Raw genomic sequence first — 16,666 nt, 5'->3', positions numbered from 1 at the left:
AAACAGTTGTGATGCAGTCAGTGGTTCAGTATGGAGGCCATCAACTATGATTATGCCTGTAAATACTATGTGCATATGCATTTATGTGAGGGATCAGCTGAAATTAAGTATTATAGATCATACACTGAAACTTGGAGAGATTGACAGGAGAAGCTTTTTGCTGAATTTAGTCCTGAAAGCCTATTACATACCATTGTGTGGATGTTATAGCAAAGGCACTGAATGATAATTGCTAACTTGCTGCTATACTTGTGCCTGAGGGCACGTGTGTATAATGTTTTCTGCCCTGAGCATCCAAAGTGCTGACAAGCCAGAGCCGTTGTGGACTTTAATGGAAGCTATAGCTCATCAGCCCATCTGTGTCAATTGCCAAAAGTGGGATTTAGGCAGGAAGCTCAGGGTACCTGTGATTGCAATATGGACTTGAGGTAGATGTGAAGCACAAAAAGGGACAGAATAACAAAAGAGCTGATGGAGAAACAGGATCAATAGGAAGAGATGTAGCAGCAGATAAGTGATCTGACAACAGAAGCAGCAATGTAGATAAGCTCTTCCGTAACTGCAACAACGCAAGCTGATAGAGCAGATGGTCACCTCAGTTTAGCCTCTATCGTGGCTGGTTGCCCCTAGCAATATTTACCCAAAAATACTCTACTGATGAAGACGGGATTTATGCAGCAAACAGAGGGAAATCAATCCTATTTTGAACAACATAAACCATGCTACATATCAGCTCTGACTGTCCATTCATGTGCCAGTTTTGTACTTGGGCAGACTGCATGCTGGTAGCTGCTGACATCCTTGCTCTGCTGAAGAGCTGAGGGACTAGAGATTCAGTCACAAATTCTGGTAACTGTCCAGGGCTGCTGGGTAACTGGCTGCTTCCAGGAGACTGTCACACATGGGATGGTGCTGGAAAGAAAAACATACACACCCACCAATGGCAGAGGTGCAGTATTTGAGACAAGGAGGCTTTGGCTTTGAAATGGGAAAGGTAAAGATAGGAGTTGCTGTGGATGAGAGAAGGTGCTGACTGAAATGCAGGAGAGGCCATTTTGAAGGCAGGCTGCTGAATTTACCAAAGGTCCCATTTATGGATCAATAAAGAACTCGTAACAGCCTTTTGAAGGCAGAAGGGAAGACTTTCTACTCCAAGCTAGCAGAAAAAATACATCTTACCAAACCACTCGCCTTTACCTAGTGTGCTAGGCTGATTCCTGAGTCCCAGCCAACTGCATCACCACTGCCCCTGCATAGCAAGGCTTTCTATCCCCAGGCTCCCTGTGAGTACTGTGGCATAACCCTGGGCTTCATCTAGCTCTTTAAGTGAGACTCTAGCAAAACGCATTTGAAACAAGACCTTGGGAAGCAGCTGTGCCTCTATTTGATGATGAATGGGACAGCCCAATCAGTCACAGCAGGGCCCCTGGACAGTTCTGTAAAATAAGCAAATAGTTTGTGGGATGATATCACCGAAAAATACTCAAAGTCAACTCAGCATAAGCACATGGCAATGCAATGTTGTGTAACTCCACAGCATCAGGGAAACATCAGCACCATCACCACTACATTGATCTGCTAGGAACAACAAAGTGCATAACCAGGAGATCCCTTCTCTGGGAGCTGGGCAGAATAAGAAATGTAAACATAAACTAGCCCAAAGTCATCCAGTATCTTGCGGGATGTTTCCAGTGATGGGCTGTTCAGAAAAAAAGATTCAGTGCAACAATTTGTCCCCTGAAATGTTTAGATTATGCTTAACCTATGCAAAGCAATAATGGGAGCAGAGGGAAAATAATAGAGAACTCTAATGCAGTCCAGGGTGATTTAGCTCTAGGTGTCAAGGTATGTGTTTGATCCTATATGAAGGCAAACATTAGATAACTGAAGAAACAAATATTTGTGGTAGAGCTCTGCCCCACAGCATGCTGTGTGCTATCACGCAGTTCAGTGTGGCTCCCTTGTTGGGCTATGGCAGCAGTGGGCTGTGCTGGCACAAGGTTGCTGGATAATCCAGACCCCAAGCTCTGAAGAAAATATCTCAGCACCAGACAGCAGAGGCTGGCATCAGCAGGGTGCCCAGAGAGCCAGCTGCATGCTCAGCCCAGCTGAGCCCAGCCCACCCCAGTCCTGCAGCAGTGCCAGGAAACCCTTGAAGAGCCAGTGCCATCTCCTGTCCCAGAGCTCCCTGCCTTGGGCTCCCCAAGTGCCCAGCGCCTCTCTGGTGACTCAGAAGCAAACACAGGTCCTGACATGCAGCTCGTGGGCCTGAAAGGTGGTGGATGGCTGTGCTGAAGCTGCTCAGAGAAGGGAAGCAGCATGCTGATGCATAAATCATTCCTAGGATAGCTTCAGATGGCAGAAACCAAGCAGCCCTTCCCCAGTTTCCCAATTTTTTTGGAACCTTCTTACTGAAGTCCTCAAACCTGGAAATTTTTGTAGAATGGGCAAAATGTTCAATTCAAGGTCTGAAAAGACCTTCTGGGAGTTGTCAGGACATTTCCATCAGCTCTCCATTGGTGTTATTTGGGGTTAATCCTGACCTAATCAAAGGCCTGATGTGAGAATTATTTCACTGGTGTGGGAAAAGCACTTTGAGATCCTTCAGGGGAACCTGGTAAAGAAGGGCAAGTACTATTATTCTCACCCCCCCAAAAAAATATTAGGTAAAGTACTGTGCAGAGATAGTAGTGCAGACACACTGCAGAAGGGATTTACCTCAAAGGAGAGTGAAGGTCTGCACTGGAAAGTGTGTCCCATGTTTGAAAATTCAGAAATTTGCAAGCATTATGCATGTCTCAACTCACATATTTAATGAATATTGATTCTCATCTGCATACATTTACTTTTACTAATTTTTATTAAAGAGCAAGTTGCTTGCATTTCCTTCTCCTTCTTCTTCATTATAGCATCAACACCCAATGACCAGGACAGCATGCCACACAATGGTATAAACAGTGTTACCAGATACTTAGGGGTCTTTTGGTCCTAAACTCACTAAAGCATACATGCAATGGAATTACCTTTTAAAGTTAGTATTTTCTGAGAGCTAAGGAAGGTTATTTACAGCAGAAAATCCAATGGCTACAAAAGGAAGAATGAACAGCCCAGACTCCAAAATACAGAGCCAAGGAAAGGTCTGATTCTGTCAGAATAAAAATACTGCCAGACTGCTTTAGACCTCAGAGAAGTCGCAGAGATTGAGACCATAAGAGAGCTGGTTCTGTCAGAAGGTCTCTCAGTCCTGGGACCAGGGATGCTCTTTCTAACCAACCTGTCCAGCTCTTGAAGCTTTAGGAATATAGAACTCACCACCAGTCCTTGCTCTGCAACCATTACCAGCAGCACTCATGATCTCTACTCACCACAGTCCTTGTACAGCAGAAGCTCTTCCTGGCTTTGAACAGGAATTGTACAGTGCACTATGTGCAATACAACCTGCACTTACGTGATGATACAGTGACCTGCTCCAAGGCTGTGACAAGTCACTTTCCCGCATTTGGTCTCTAGACTCTCAATTAAGTAGCTCAAACTATAAACAAGACACTCTCAACATCATAAGCAGTAATAAAGTTCAAGTAGTATTTCACTCTTTCTCTCATTTAACCTCCTGCTTTCCCATGAAAAACATTTCCATTGGAATCCGTGGAATTAAGAGCATATTTCATAAGGCAAAATGCATTCCTGAGTAGGTCCTTGTGCTAACTCAGGTGCTGAAAGTGGTATAGCCACATTGCAGCACTCTCTGTGGGCCAATGTATTCTGCTTCTTATTGTGATTAATTTACCAGGATGGAGCACAGTGCTATATGGCTTTTAGTAGCTATACTAGCTTAGTGGGCACTAGCTTGCATGTCTATAGATAATGTATTTTTCCACAAAGATGCAACTCAGGAATCTCCTAGAGATAAAGACAACAGGAGATTCTGAACAACCCTTGTACTTCAGAGTAAGTTCAGGCAATCACAGACTTTGGGGACAGCAGATAACTTCTGCATTGCCACATCTAGTGAAGATCCCACCACAAAAGGGCAGCTTTGTATTTGAAGAGCTGGTATCTTTAGACAATAATTAAGCAGCACATCCCCAGGCCCTCCCTAGGACTTATTTCAAGAGAGCACTTCTTCCTTTGGCATCTGCACTAGCTACCTGGGGGCCAAAAGCAGGGCAGGTACGGGGTTCACTGCCTGCTCTGTAACTTCTCTCTTGTGGGGTGGTCAGACCCCACATGGAGGAGACCCTTGCCATCCTCAGAATAAGCATTCCAGGTGTGCAAATACACTATCACACCTCTAGATGGCTTGTTAGTAAATGGGACTGAAGCCAAGAGTCTTAGATCTTAAAAATCAGTGTTCCCCTGCCCAAGCTGAGCTGACCCTTGTTCACCTAAAGCCTTGCTGGAGTGGCACCGAGCCCCTGGCTGGCAGTGGAAGGGCTCGCGCCATTGCCTGGGGTGGGAGGAAGAGAAGGTCCCCTCCCAGGGGGCTGCTTATGACACAGGAAGGGGACATAAGTGGAGGCCATTTGTCAAACAGAGACAGAACTCCTGAGATCTCACTGTGACCCTGCCCAGAAAAGGAGGAGCCAAAGGAGCTGGTAGAAGGAGACACACTCTGTTGGGAACGGCTTCTGATCCGGAAGGGGCTGCACCAAAAGAGGGCCGTTTCTTTCTGCAACAGGGGATGGATCACAGAGGGATATGGTAGCAGCCGATGAGCAGGAAGGAAGGGGAAAAGGGTCATTTCCTTGTCAGGTGGCTCGGGTACAGCTTGCCGGCAGGAAGAACTGAGGCAAAGAGAACTCTGTTTTGCAAGCCTGCTTCTTGAATATGGGACATGCATGAATTCAGGGCCCAGGATGAACTAAAACAGAAGAATGTTTGGTTTCAGTACACACCTTACTGGTGAATCATATTTTATTCATAGTACAGAAAGGCCAGAAGTTCACACTAGTGAAGAAATCCCCTCTCTTTCTGTGCAGGCTTCAAAAATTGGTCATAGCAGAACTGTGCTATTGAACTCAGGAGGACTTGGGTTACCAGCTTCCCAATTCTCAAAGCAGTTAAAGCCTTTCAGTCATTTTTCACCTTTTACATTCATAGGACTAATCAAGCAAAACCTTGATTGGATTATTCTGCTTTAATTACAGAATGCACTCAGATCAAAGGCTTAACAGCACCTGGTACATACGTACACATTTCTCTCAGAGCAAAATGCAATCTCGTCCTACTTTAAATCAACTATTTCCCTTGGGCAAGATCTTTGGAGTATGAACAGACATCACAGTGATGCTTGAACTGACTCTTGCACACAGGGCACCAGACCTATTTTAGTATTTTATCATGTACTTTGAGAGGCTTAAGGTGGACGGTAAAAGTGAAATGCAAGACAAGGGAGGCAAAACAGAACCCAAAGGTAATTTGAGCCCATATCCCACCATACCAAAAAATGCAGCAATAAGCAACTCCCTCCTTGTTGCTGCAGAGTAAGGACAAAGTGGATAAATCACAAGTTTTTTATTGCTGGTGAACTCAAAACAGGCAACTTTAATCTACTGAGGAAGATACATGTACAAATGTTAGGCCTTTGTGCGTTTTTTTCATTTTAATTCAGTCCAGCTCCTTTGCCCTTGCCGAGCTGCCAGTGAGACCTTCGTGTCTCACTGGACTCTGGGCACTCCTCCTGTAAGATGGTATAAGAAGCATCACATGTATTAAAAAAGGGAGATTTCTCAGAAAAGACAAAGCTCTGACTGTAACCATGTTGCCCAGAAAGGAGAAGTCTAGCTAATCCTGCTGCATTAGGTACACAGTATTACAGAAAACCCTGTGATAGCATGAGTTGTCCAGGGGATTATTTGAATTAAGAATTTGTTGGGTTCTATTCTGTTCCTGGTGTGCAAGCTGCAAGTAAAGTGCACTTCTGGGTGTAAACTACGACTCTATGAAGATGCAATATCTGGGTGGTACTTGCCAGACGCCAGTAGAAAACAGACTACAATAGTGTTACAATGGCACAGGCAATAAAGGATAATAGAATAAGATATCGGATGCCACCTGGGAACCCTTCCGTGGTTTGAGCACCTGGATATCACATAACTGTGCAACAACGAGGTCATTTAGCGGGAAGCTTCTGAAACCAAAGGACACGACTGTGCACCAGGTTACCATTGTGAGCAGCCATTCCTCCTCCCCCGGTCCCATGCACAGCTGGTGTGGCGTTCACCAAATGAGGCAGATAACTCCTTCTAACTTTCTAGAGTCTTGTAACAGCTAAGAACAAAACAGGGATGCAAAGGACGTTTCTGTGAAGCTGAGGGTTTCAGAGGGTTGTGGGGAAGGCAGTATCACGGTAGAGTTAAGCTATGCCGTGAAAGGACAGCCTAGTTTCAGATACTGCATTTAGTCACCATGACAGAATTGCTTCACTTGCACCAGAGCCAGAACGGAGGGATCTCAGCTCTTACCTGCACCTTGCAACTATTGTTTTGTTTCAGTAGAGCTGATTTACATTATCCCACATACAAATCTCATCTCTTTTCCCAGCCTCCATGTACAATGATAGGTGACTATTTTGCCTCGGTCTAAACCCTTGAGACCATCAAGGCTGACGAACAACATACTATTTCTGATTTCATAATACCGGTATCACAGCATGAAAAAAAAAAAAGGAAAGAGAAAAATCTGTTCAGTGGTTCAGTGTTTGTTGTCTTTTAATTTAATGAACTATAAAAGGGGAACTCTAAACACCCACCTAAGTATTCTGGGTGCTTCATAAGACATTGCATACCCCAAGGCAGATTTGATTAACTCCTTGACGCCAGAGTTTTCACGTGTCCATTGCCAGCAACGGATGTTATGTGAGAAGGGGGGAAGGAGGAATAAAATAATTGCACTGTGTGACACAAAAAGGGTTAACACTGCCCTCATAAGAGCAGAACCAACCAACAATTCCCCTCACACAGCCAGAAGTGCTTTTCCTCTCTGGAATGATGCTCCAGGGCAAGGAGCAGGTTTGCAGCTGAGCACACCCCATGGGAAGTAGAGGACCAACATGGACGAACACATTTCCAAGACAAGGGTGGAATTCTACAATCACACAAACAGATTTGCATTGCAAGCCAAATTCATCCCTAGTGCAGCTCTGTTGACTATGGTGGAAGAACCCGTAAAATTTATCTGGCCCTACAGGACAGTTACAGCAAACTTCCTCATAAAACTGTTAGGAGTGAGATATATCTGACAGCTGGAGACTCCACATTTGTTGCTAACTCCAACAGCCAAGTTTTCCCAAAGCAAATAATTAATCTGTGGCTGCCGGTATCAAGCACTCTTTCTGCATTACAGCTTTCCCTGTGCTCCAAGAAAGTTCCCAAATGGATTAAATTTCAAACTGTCCCCAGCACAGATATCTCTAAAATGGAGTCATAGCACTTCCTCCCCCTCCAGCTCTCTACCAGCTGCATTCACGCCCTAACCGCAGCCTCAGTCTGAGGGGGCATGAAAAATCACTCTTTAGAAACCTGCTTTTACAATGTGCCTCCCTGTATCAGGTGGTGTGACATATCCCTTGCTGCCTCCAATCAGCGTTATGACAACAGGTTGTTGTAGTTACGTAAAATAAAATTTGTGAAGGAAAAAATAAAACCCTGCTCTTGAATACTCTGAGAACACTGGGCAGAACTAGGCCAAGACCTGCCAACGCTAAAGCAAGCTGACAGTCAGTCCCAGAGGGCTCCAAATCCTGGACACTGCCTTAGCCACACAAAGATTTTTGACCCTTGGTCAAGTACAAGGGGTTACAGCCAGACTAAGTCAGCAATGTCACCAGAAACAGAAGAATCCCTGGGAAGGAAGGCAAAAAACCCTTGTAGTGTGTACAGTCTTTACAAATTTTGCACGGTTGGGATGGGAGCCAGAATCTGGAGCAGCCCTTCAGGCAAGTTCTGCTTTGAGGGGGATACAGGTGATGGGAAGACATATGCTATTTCCTGTTCCTTTTGCCAAGATTCAAATTGCAGAGATTATGGTAAAATTCACTCGGCAAAAAAGGCCTTTATTAAAAAAAAAAAAAAAAAAAAAAGAGAGAGAGAGAGTTCTCTAGTAAGTATCAGGACTGAGACTTCAAAAAGTACAAGATTTGTATAAATTCTGCAAGATGTCCAGCACCAGAACATACTGTGGTGCAACAAAGAACCTGGGGGGAGGCCAAGGGGACCTCAAGAGGGGAACACCATCTACCTCCCCAGCAGACTGCCAGTCTTCGGTTCTTCTCAACAGCAGATGGATTTTCCTTGTTCCTGCAGCATCTCAGGTCCCACGGGAGGTATTGGTTGCAAGCAAGCACCTGAATATTGCCTAATGGAATAAGCCAATTGCTAACTTAGCTGGCATGTCCATGCCCATCCGCTAACTTTTTTCTTTTTGTATGTGTTTCCACTGTAGCATTTTTTTCTTCTTTCTCCACACACATGTAAGCAAAAGGACTGCTTTCATCTGTAATAAGTTAAAATCAGAAATGACCTAAGTAACAAGTAGCTGACATTGGTCCTTGGAGCCCAAAGAGTTAAATCCATAGAAAATCCATTGGTTCCATTTTTTTCTGGTATATCCCATGCACACCCCCATTAGAAAAAATGGGGTTTATGAATCTTATCATACAGGAAAGAGCGGTACCTCAAAGCCAGAGCTGACAGTCTGTAGTAGAGGTCTAGGCTCTCTCAGATTGCTAAGAGTGGCTCTGAGTCACTATTCAATCAGTCTTCACATGACCGTTGGCCAAGGCAACAGGGACAGTGGGGGCCCCTGGCTCAGCAGTCTCATCAAATCGTAAGCGCAGGGTGTTTCTGATCACCAGCTGCTCCATGATGAAAGAAGCACAGAACCATGGGATGGCATACTCCAGGGTGATCAGGCCCATGAAGTCAAAATCAAACTGGGAATAGTCCCATGGGCAGGCATTGAACTGGCGTAGAATGAGGCCAGTGGTGAACTCCCAGAGGTATGTCCAAAGAGTGTAAATGAGGCAGCGCACCAAAATGTTACACTTGTCCTTGAGATACAGATACATCTTCTCCACAATGAGGATGGAGGTGCCATAAATGAAGAGTGCCCACACACTGGTAACACCTGGGAACTTCCAGTTAAAGTTGACCACAAACTCCCAGGCAGCTGTGAACATCACCTCACAGAAATAACCATGAATGGCATAGAGGTACCACCGGGAGAAAGCGGTCAGAGGTTCTGCTGCAGCCATTCTTCTGCACGCACCCCGGCAGGCACTCTGAAATGAAAACAGAGAGAGGAGTCAACAAGGATGTCACAAGTCCTCATCACCCAGACGCAACACACTTCTGTGTTCATAACATTCATAACACTCACAAAGAACCTGAGAAACAAAGTGAGTTTTAAATTATCTCATTTTTACTACAGTGAATTTAAGTCCTGGGGAAAGGTGGCACCTTACTAGGCTCCGAGGCTCAGAATGGGCCTGGACAACTTATACTGCTCTGCCAGAGAGACTGGATGCAGCTGGAATTGGTGACGAAAGGTACAAGGGCTTTGCCAGTAGTGGGGCAACCAAAGAACTTACCAGATGCAATTGCCAATAGAAAAATACAAGCATCTCAAAAGGAGCACACATCATCTTTTTGCTCCTTTCAAGGACAGCACTTTGCTGATTCCAATATGGACTAGGTGAGATGAATGGAGCACTGAAAACCTTAGCCCTTTCAGGTGCCTCCTAAGTCCCTGTACCCAGAAAGTTTAGTGTAGTGATAGACAACGCTTTGATGGGAGCTACAGAAAGGACACTAGAGGAGAAAGTTTCTGAGTTTTTACGCTTTCAGATACCACTCCTTGTGCCCAGTAACTGAACTGTTATTTCTTCTGTTAGAGAACTCACATGCATCATATAGTTAAGATTTGGAGGAGAATTCATTATGGTATCAGACCTCCTGACCTGAAGTCAAAAAGCACAAGAGAGCCATTGAAATCCATTCAGGTTTGGGTTCAGAACAGCAAAGCGCAAAGCACAAGAATAAAAAGGAATAGCTGAGTCTAGAGAGAGGTGGTTAGTCATGGTAAGCAGGAAATGAGAACGAACTCTATTTGTCTCTGCAGGAAGAAACTGGGTGAATAGGTTTTGAAAGGGTATAATTTACTTCCCACTGAACAATCTCAACACAATCAGTTTTTACACTTTCAAATTTTTGCAGAGATTCTGAAGGTCCTAAACACTGCCTTGCCACACTGTAACTCATTAGCCCAAGTTCATTTTAGGCATAATTTTACTGAAGCCTTACAGATTTACAACACAGGGTAAATATGACCTCTTTCATTCTTTAAATATATGCCTTCAAATCAGGTTTCTCTTCACCCCTGATTAGGCGCTATTTAACTTCTTTGCTCTGCACTTGCCAACTCTGTGGTACAAGGCGCTAGGAAAGGACTACAGTAATGTCATGTGCAGTCATACCAATGCCATCTGGAGATAGATTATTCCTGCCCTGCTCTGTAAACACTGTGCTTCTCTGAATAAAATATTAACACGCAGTGGTGCACTGAAATTCCAAAAGGAGATGGGTAAAGAGATAGAAAAAGGAGTTAGAATAACAAACACAAAGAAGGTGAGCAAAATACTCAGTGGAAAAGTCCGTACAGGAGGAGGGATGAACTGTAATACATTTCTGAGGAATGAGAAGCACTGGGGAATATTGAAAGTGGAAAGGACAGAGCTGTATCCACAACCCATTCACTCCTCTCTTAGGTGGACACCCAAACAACCAAAGTCTTGGCAGCTCATATGATATGGATGCTTGAACAAAAACCCATTTACTAATGGCACAATTCATGTTACATAGGCCACTGAACTATCTTCAGATGCTACAGATGTGGGTCAACAGCAAAATGTGAGCTTGTGGGTAAAAGACTAAGGAGTCAATAGAAATTCCCTCATGTCTCCTAATAGTTCAGTCACAAGAGATGCTCCAAGACAACTGTGGAGGTGTCACGTGAATGTGCATGCGGTATATCTCCACACAGTCCACAAGGAGTTGATGTGTAAGGGCATTGCAAACTTCCTCTCTGAAGAGAATGACAGTTTAGTAACATAACATGAGTTGGTTAATTTTCCAGCACAGCCTTAGGAGTACCTTATCTTGAATCTTCATATCATTTCCCTATTTTCACAGATTTTCAAGAACAAACCAGTAGTTAGAGCTACAGGAGAAAGGGAAAACAGTAAGAAGGAAGTGGGCTGTGGCTATCTTTTGTCAGAATGAGAATATAAAACTGCAGCAGGAAGGGAGAAGCTTCTTGTATCTGAGACAGACAGACGTCAAAAGAAGCAGAGGCCTTAAAGGTCCTATTTGTTGCTAGGTAAGGTGCAAAGGAAATACAGAACTGCTGTCCTCTACGGAAGAGGATGGTTGTAAAGTTTTCACTAAACTGCCAGTGGTTGTATATTTTTCCTCTCTTTTGAAAGTCTTTCTAAGCTTTTCCATTGCTGCTCCTATCTCCTTGCCCTTCCCTCTACATCTTTATAGGAAATGTATTTGAATTCTGCTAGTTCAGAGCATGCACAGCATGCAGTACTGTTTATGAGGTTTTCCTTATAATTTTGGAAATCTCTTTTCAAAGCTGAACCTTTAACAAAATAGGTTGTCCAAAGGTGCAAAGGTCTTTTCCTCTCAATCCCTCCCTTCTTCTTCCAGGGATCCTTTCACCAGTTGTTTCTGTTGCCTTACACCTGCCACCAAAGCCAAAGACTCCAGCAAGTCATGTCCAGTTCTGCACCACATAAGTTTCTCTGTGCAATGAAGATTTCTCTCTTTCCTGGTATTATACACCACATACTTAATAATTACACAGTTATTCTCTGCTTTTCTTACATTTTGCAAAATAGATATCTAGTCCCTACACTGGAAGTCTACGACTAATATCTGAATGTAGACTTGGAACGACCTCTGCAATTGAGATTAATCCATTACAAAGACTATCTTTTGAATCCTGACCCTTTCACCATAATTGCAAGGAGACAAGCACCAATGTGCTGATAACATCTCAGCACTTCCCTTCTACTGTCTCAATCAACCTGAGCTTGCATGGGAACTTCCTTCTTACAATATGCTTGAAAGATAGTCCTCACTGGCTGCCTGCTGATTAAAAGCATCTTGAAACGGAGATGATGAACTGTGGCAGCCCAAACATGAATCGGTTCCACTGTGCTAGGCACTAAGCAAATCCATATATCAACACAGCTCCTGGTGCAAAACACTTCATTTGAAATAAGACAGGAAGTATACAGTAAGAAATAGAAGGGAATAGAGGATACTGAGGTAGAAATACAACAAGCTATATCACATCATTGCACAAGCTGGTGACTATACAACTTAATGGCTACAAGACACTGGAGCATTTACAAAGTAACTAAAATTGCAGCTGTCCCAAACGTCTCCTTTCCCAGCCATATCAAATTGGCTGATCCCTGTTAGATAATACAGCAAAGGTCTTAAAGAGAGATACGAAGGAGAGAGGTGTCATTTTATTTGGCAGCAATTCATGCATAAGCACCGTGCTGAAAAGTAGTTGCAGGATATTTGTGAGAAAAGGATCTAAGCAGAAGGCCACAATTGGATTCAGTAAGAGATGCAGATATGTGAAGCGCCTAAAAGAGATAACTGAACTTGGTGATACAAGACTTTTAATGGAGTGACAGTAATACAGATCAAAAAGCTTGAACATATGATAGCTATTTAGTCCCCCAGGGAAAATGAGTGATGTATATCAGTGAGGTAGCTACAGTGGGATGGACACTGACTTCCCAAAAACCAGAAACCCGCTGCCAGCTATGCAATTGCCTCAGCAGAGAGGAAACAAGTCATGGAGACCGAGCTCCTCACCAGTCCTCTGCGAGAATGGCAATACTTGTAATGCTGCTGCTCACATTGTGCTATTTTGTGGAAAACAGGGAGCTTCCAAGTTCAAAGCTATGAAATTAATACCTTTCACCAACAGCAAATTGTATTTCAAGCAGCTGAAGAAACAGTTCTTCAAAACAGTACATTATTAGCAAAACTGAGCTAAGCCAGCACAGAAGTTTTCTGTCTTTCTCCAGTAGGACCTTTTTTCCAAACTGCTGATAGAATTAGAAGTAAAAAAGGCAAGTATGTTGAAACTACACATGATCCTAGGAACATACAGTCCCAGAATTTCTCCTGGCACTGCCTGTGCAGGTGCCTTCTGACAGAGCAGGAGCCCAGAACCTCTCCATCTACTCCACCGACAACAAAAAAAGGCACTTTCAAATCCCAGGCCTCACAGGTGAAGAGTATAAAGGACTGTGTTTCTCTACAGAGATCTGGTTTTGAGGATCAGGGCAGGATGCTTTGGTCTAGGGCTGCAAGAAAAAGGGATGCTGTATCAACACTGAGAGTATGCCTTTAAATTTTAGAATATCAGCTCCTCATTGAATATTAATCATCCCCCAGACTGAGGTAAGATACAGATAAACCTGATGCACCAGGAAAAGCAAGGAGAAAGGAGATAAATCCCCACCTGCTCTAGGGGCTATTTCCCAATGTGCAAGGTGTTCTGTGCAAAAGGGAGCACTAACCCATTCAGTTTTGCAGCTGATGTAGCCCAGGCAGGCAAAAGGCAAGTGACTGGCAAATGAAGAAATAATGGCAGATTCGTCATGCACACACACTGCAGAGGGGGACGTCAGTGTATGTCACGTTCGTGCCTGATCAAATGGCTGAGCATCTTCTGGTTCACATTCAAAGCTCTTCTTTGTAGTGGCTTTCTGCCTGTCTCCCTGCCACCAAGTTGAACCGTGCTTCCAAACTCTCAGGTTGTCTCAGGGTCTTACTCTGAATTAGCCCTGAAGTGCTAATAAATGAAAAACACAAGCAAAAGACACACGAGACAGTTCCTCTGACTAGCTAGGGCCTTAGGCTGCAAATTCTGTCAGCTACTCGATTCACCAGAGGTGGAGCTCTGAAATGCATGGCCCCTGCCACTCCTCGACCCTAAGCTCTATTGCTTACGATACTCCGCTTCCTTGCCCTTTTTTAATCAAACAGTACTTGTATAGAAGTAATTGTTCTTCATGACTTTTTGGATGTTTTTCATCAACATATCTTTGTATCTACTCTTGCTTAAGACCTGGAGAATCAGTCATATATCTGGGGGTTTTTGCTTTAACAAAAAATAAATAGAAGGGTGTGTCGATGAAAATCCACATGCATTTTTGGGCAATACTTTTTAAAATGTAATTTTACCTCTCCTTAATTTTGCATTTTCCCTGCAAGTAAATACCAAATGACTATGCCTTTGCAACCAGGGACAACATTCAATTAACGTGCTGCAAATCTGGCTTCAATATTTTCATATAAATCTTACACAAACCATTAGAAATAAAGATTTGCAGAACACCAGTGCTGAATTTGGCCCCAAGACATTAGTTCATTAGTGTTTAAAGATTTATGTACTAAAGTCTCAGCAGTACTTATGTGCTGAAGTCATAACTCTGAGGAGATATTCATCCTTCAGGTAACTGAGTGCCTCAATTAACTGTGGCTTAGAAAATAGAATTTCAGCTGTACTGAAGTGTGGAATAGTTCCAGCAAATAGATTAATCAAGCTTTGCAATGAATGTTAAAAGTGCACCACAGGCAGCTGTCTCTGAATATAGACTTGACGTACATTCTTTACTCCTAGCACTTTCAGAATGGTTCTGGAGCTCTGGGATTTTGATCAGTTCTGGATGTACTAATCTGTCCTTGCTGCTGCTCTCTCTGGACTCTAACTCCATTAGGGTGTATGTTCTTTCCCTTCCTCAGAGTTCAACCAACGCACAGTGTATTTTGAGTGAGCACAGACCATTTTTAATCTGTGTTTTCCCCTCATTTATGCTCTGCCTCCTTCCCCTGGCAAGGAGCATCATTTCCCAGCCACTCCTGGTTCCTTTGCCCAGTTCATTCTGTACCTACTGGCAGCCTCTGATCCCTGCCCATCTTTCAAATCTGTCCCAAAGAGAATTGGGATACACTAAAACAGAATGACGACAAAAGAAGATTAAATGAATCCAATTACCAAACTAAGCCAAAGGGATGAGGATGTGTAGTACTTATCAGGAACATCTCTGTGTGTGGGCTGCCCAGAAGGCACCATTCACAATGAGGAGGAGAAACGCCGGATTTGCTTGGGAGGGGAGTGCTAGAGAGGGTGTTGGAGGAGGCTTTTCAGAGAACAAAGAGAAAACATGAATATACTGTTCACATAAAAAATAGTTTTTCAGACTAATGGGATCTCATGAATGGCAGTGGAAATGCAGAAAGCTGAGACTTCCCATTCCCTGCCCCACACATTTTGTCAGGTTACTAGGAGAATGGACCTTAGCCCACAGCAACCACTCTAACCTGAGGGCAAATTAAGACAGAAGCTCTGTACTTACAGCGACCAAGACAGATGCTTCCTATGTGCCTGACATAAGTTAAGACCTCTCAAGAGTCAAGCAAGCAGCAGATTCACATGACAAACCTGTGAAAAATGGCCGAGTTCAAACTTGGCATCTAAAAAAGACAGTACTGCAATTAAACTATTATCGCAGAATCTCCCCAACATCTTTTTCAGGTAACGTCATGTCCTCCCCAAAACCTGTTGCTAGACCACTTCCATGCCTTAGCTGCTGTCCTCCCTTCTTTGGGAAAGCTGCTCTGAGTCCTCAGTGTTTCCTGACACTACAGCTCCAAAACAAGCAAGTGTCCAGCAAGGGTCCAAGTGCCTCTGAAGCAGCCCCAGCAAGGAGCAGAGGCTCTGAAGCCAGGAACTCACCATAGCTGCAGGCAGAGCTTCCCATTAACAGCACAGAGCTGGAGGCCAGTGCTAAGGAAGGTCTGTCCCCAGGCAGACTGCACGCTAGAAGGAGGCACAGCACGCCTTGAAAATCTGTATCAGCTTTACTCCAGTTTGGGGCTTCAACTGCTGGACTCACCTTCATCTTAAAATAAACCTTTAGCATCAGCCCAGGTTAACTTAATTTTCTACAGTGAGAACAGAATTGAGCTTTAAGAGTTCTTCAAAAGCTGCCAGAAATTCGCAGTCCGTAACTTAAGGCCTAGGTCTGAGCATCCATACTTTCCTGCTGGGGAACAGTGCGACTCCAGAGTTCCTGAGGGTTGGGGCCCTGGGAGTCAGACTGTGCATTCAAGTACAGTGGAAAAACGCATGGCTATTTTTGAAAGCTTGAGCTTACATGTTGTATTAGCTGATTGAATCAAATCTGACATTCAAAGAACATAATGCACATCACAGCTTACTAGTAAAAAAACAACCCAAAACAGAGCAATGAATGTAGAGAGAGAATTCATCCTGAGAACATGCTGTGACTATACAACATCTTGCCATAACCAGTATCTTTCCAATGGCACCAGAGAGCCAGCAGACTTAAAGGGGAGACAACACTAAGGGCAGAACATTATCAGCATCACCTATCTTACATGATTTCTTAAAGCTGTTTGGAAATTCAGACAGTTCTTTTGTGAAAAGGTTTCCTTTTCTTAGCAAATGCCCACAATCATCTTTCTGAACCATGATGAAAAGCAATTAACAACAGTCCACTCCTGATGAGCAACCCTACAATAACAAATTGATTTGGACAACTTAG

General features: G+C 43.8%; 1 protein-coding gene across 6 annotated transcripts in view; it reads right to left on the bottom strand.

The window, feature by feature from the left end:
• Positions 1–5,499: 5,499 nt before the first annotated feature.
• Positions 5,500–16,666, bottom strand: part of TMEM229B (transmembrane protein 229B) — a 34,638-nt gene continuing 23,471 nt past the window's right edge. For all 6 annotated transcript variants that reach the window (XM_064512490.1, XM_064512491.1, XM_026095791.2 and 3 more), the window contains one exon: positions 5,500–9,280. In XM_064512490.1, the coding sequence (XP_064368560.1) occupies positions 8,750–9,280 (531 nt within the window). In that variant the 3' untranslated portion in view covers positions 5,500–8,749. The remainder of the gene's footprint in view (positions 9,281–16,666) is intronic.

Source organism: Dromaius novaehollandiae, chromosome 5, assembly GCF_036370855.1.
Source record: "Dromaius novaehollandiae isolate bDroNov1 chromosome 5, bDroNov1.hap1, whole genome shotgun sequence".
Classification (NCBI taxonomy): domain Eukaryota; kingdom Metazoa; phylum Chordata; class Aves; order Casuariiformes; family Dromaiidae; genus Dromaius; species Dromaius novaehollandiae.
This window is presented reverse-complemented; position numbering and strand designations above follow the sequence as displayed.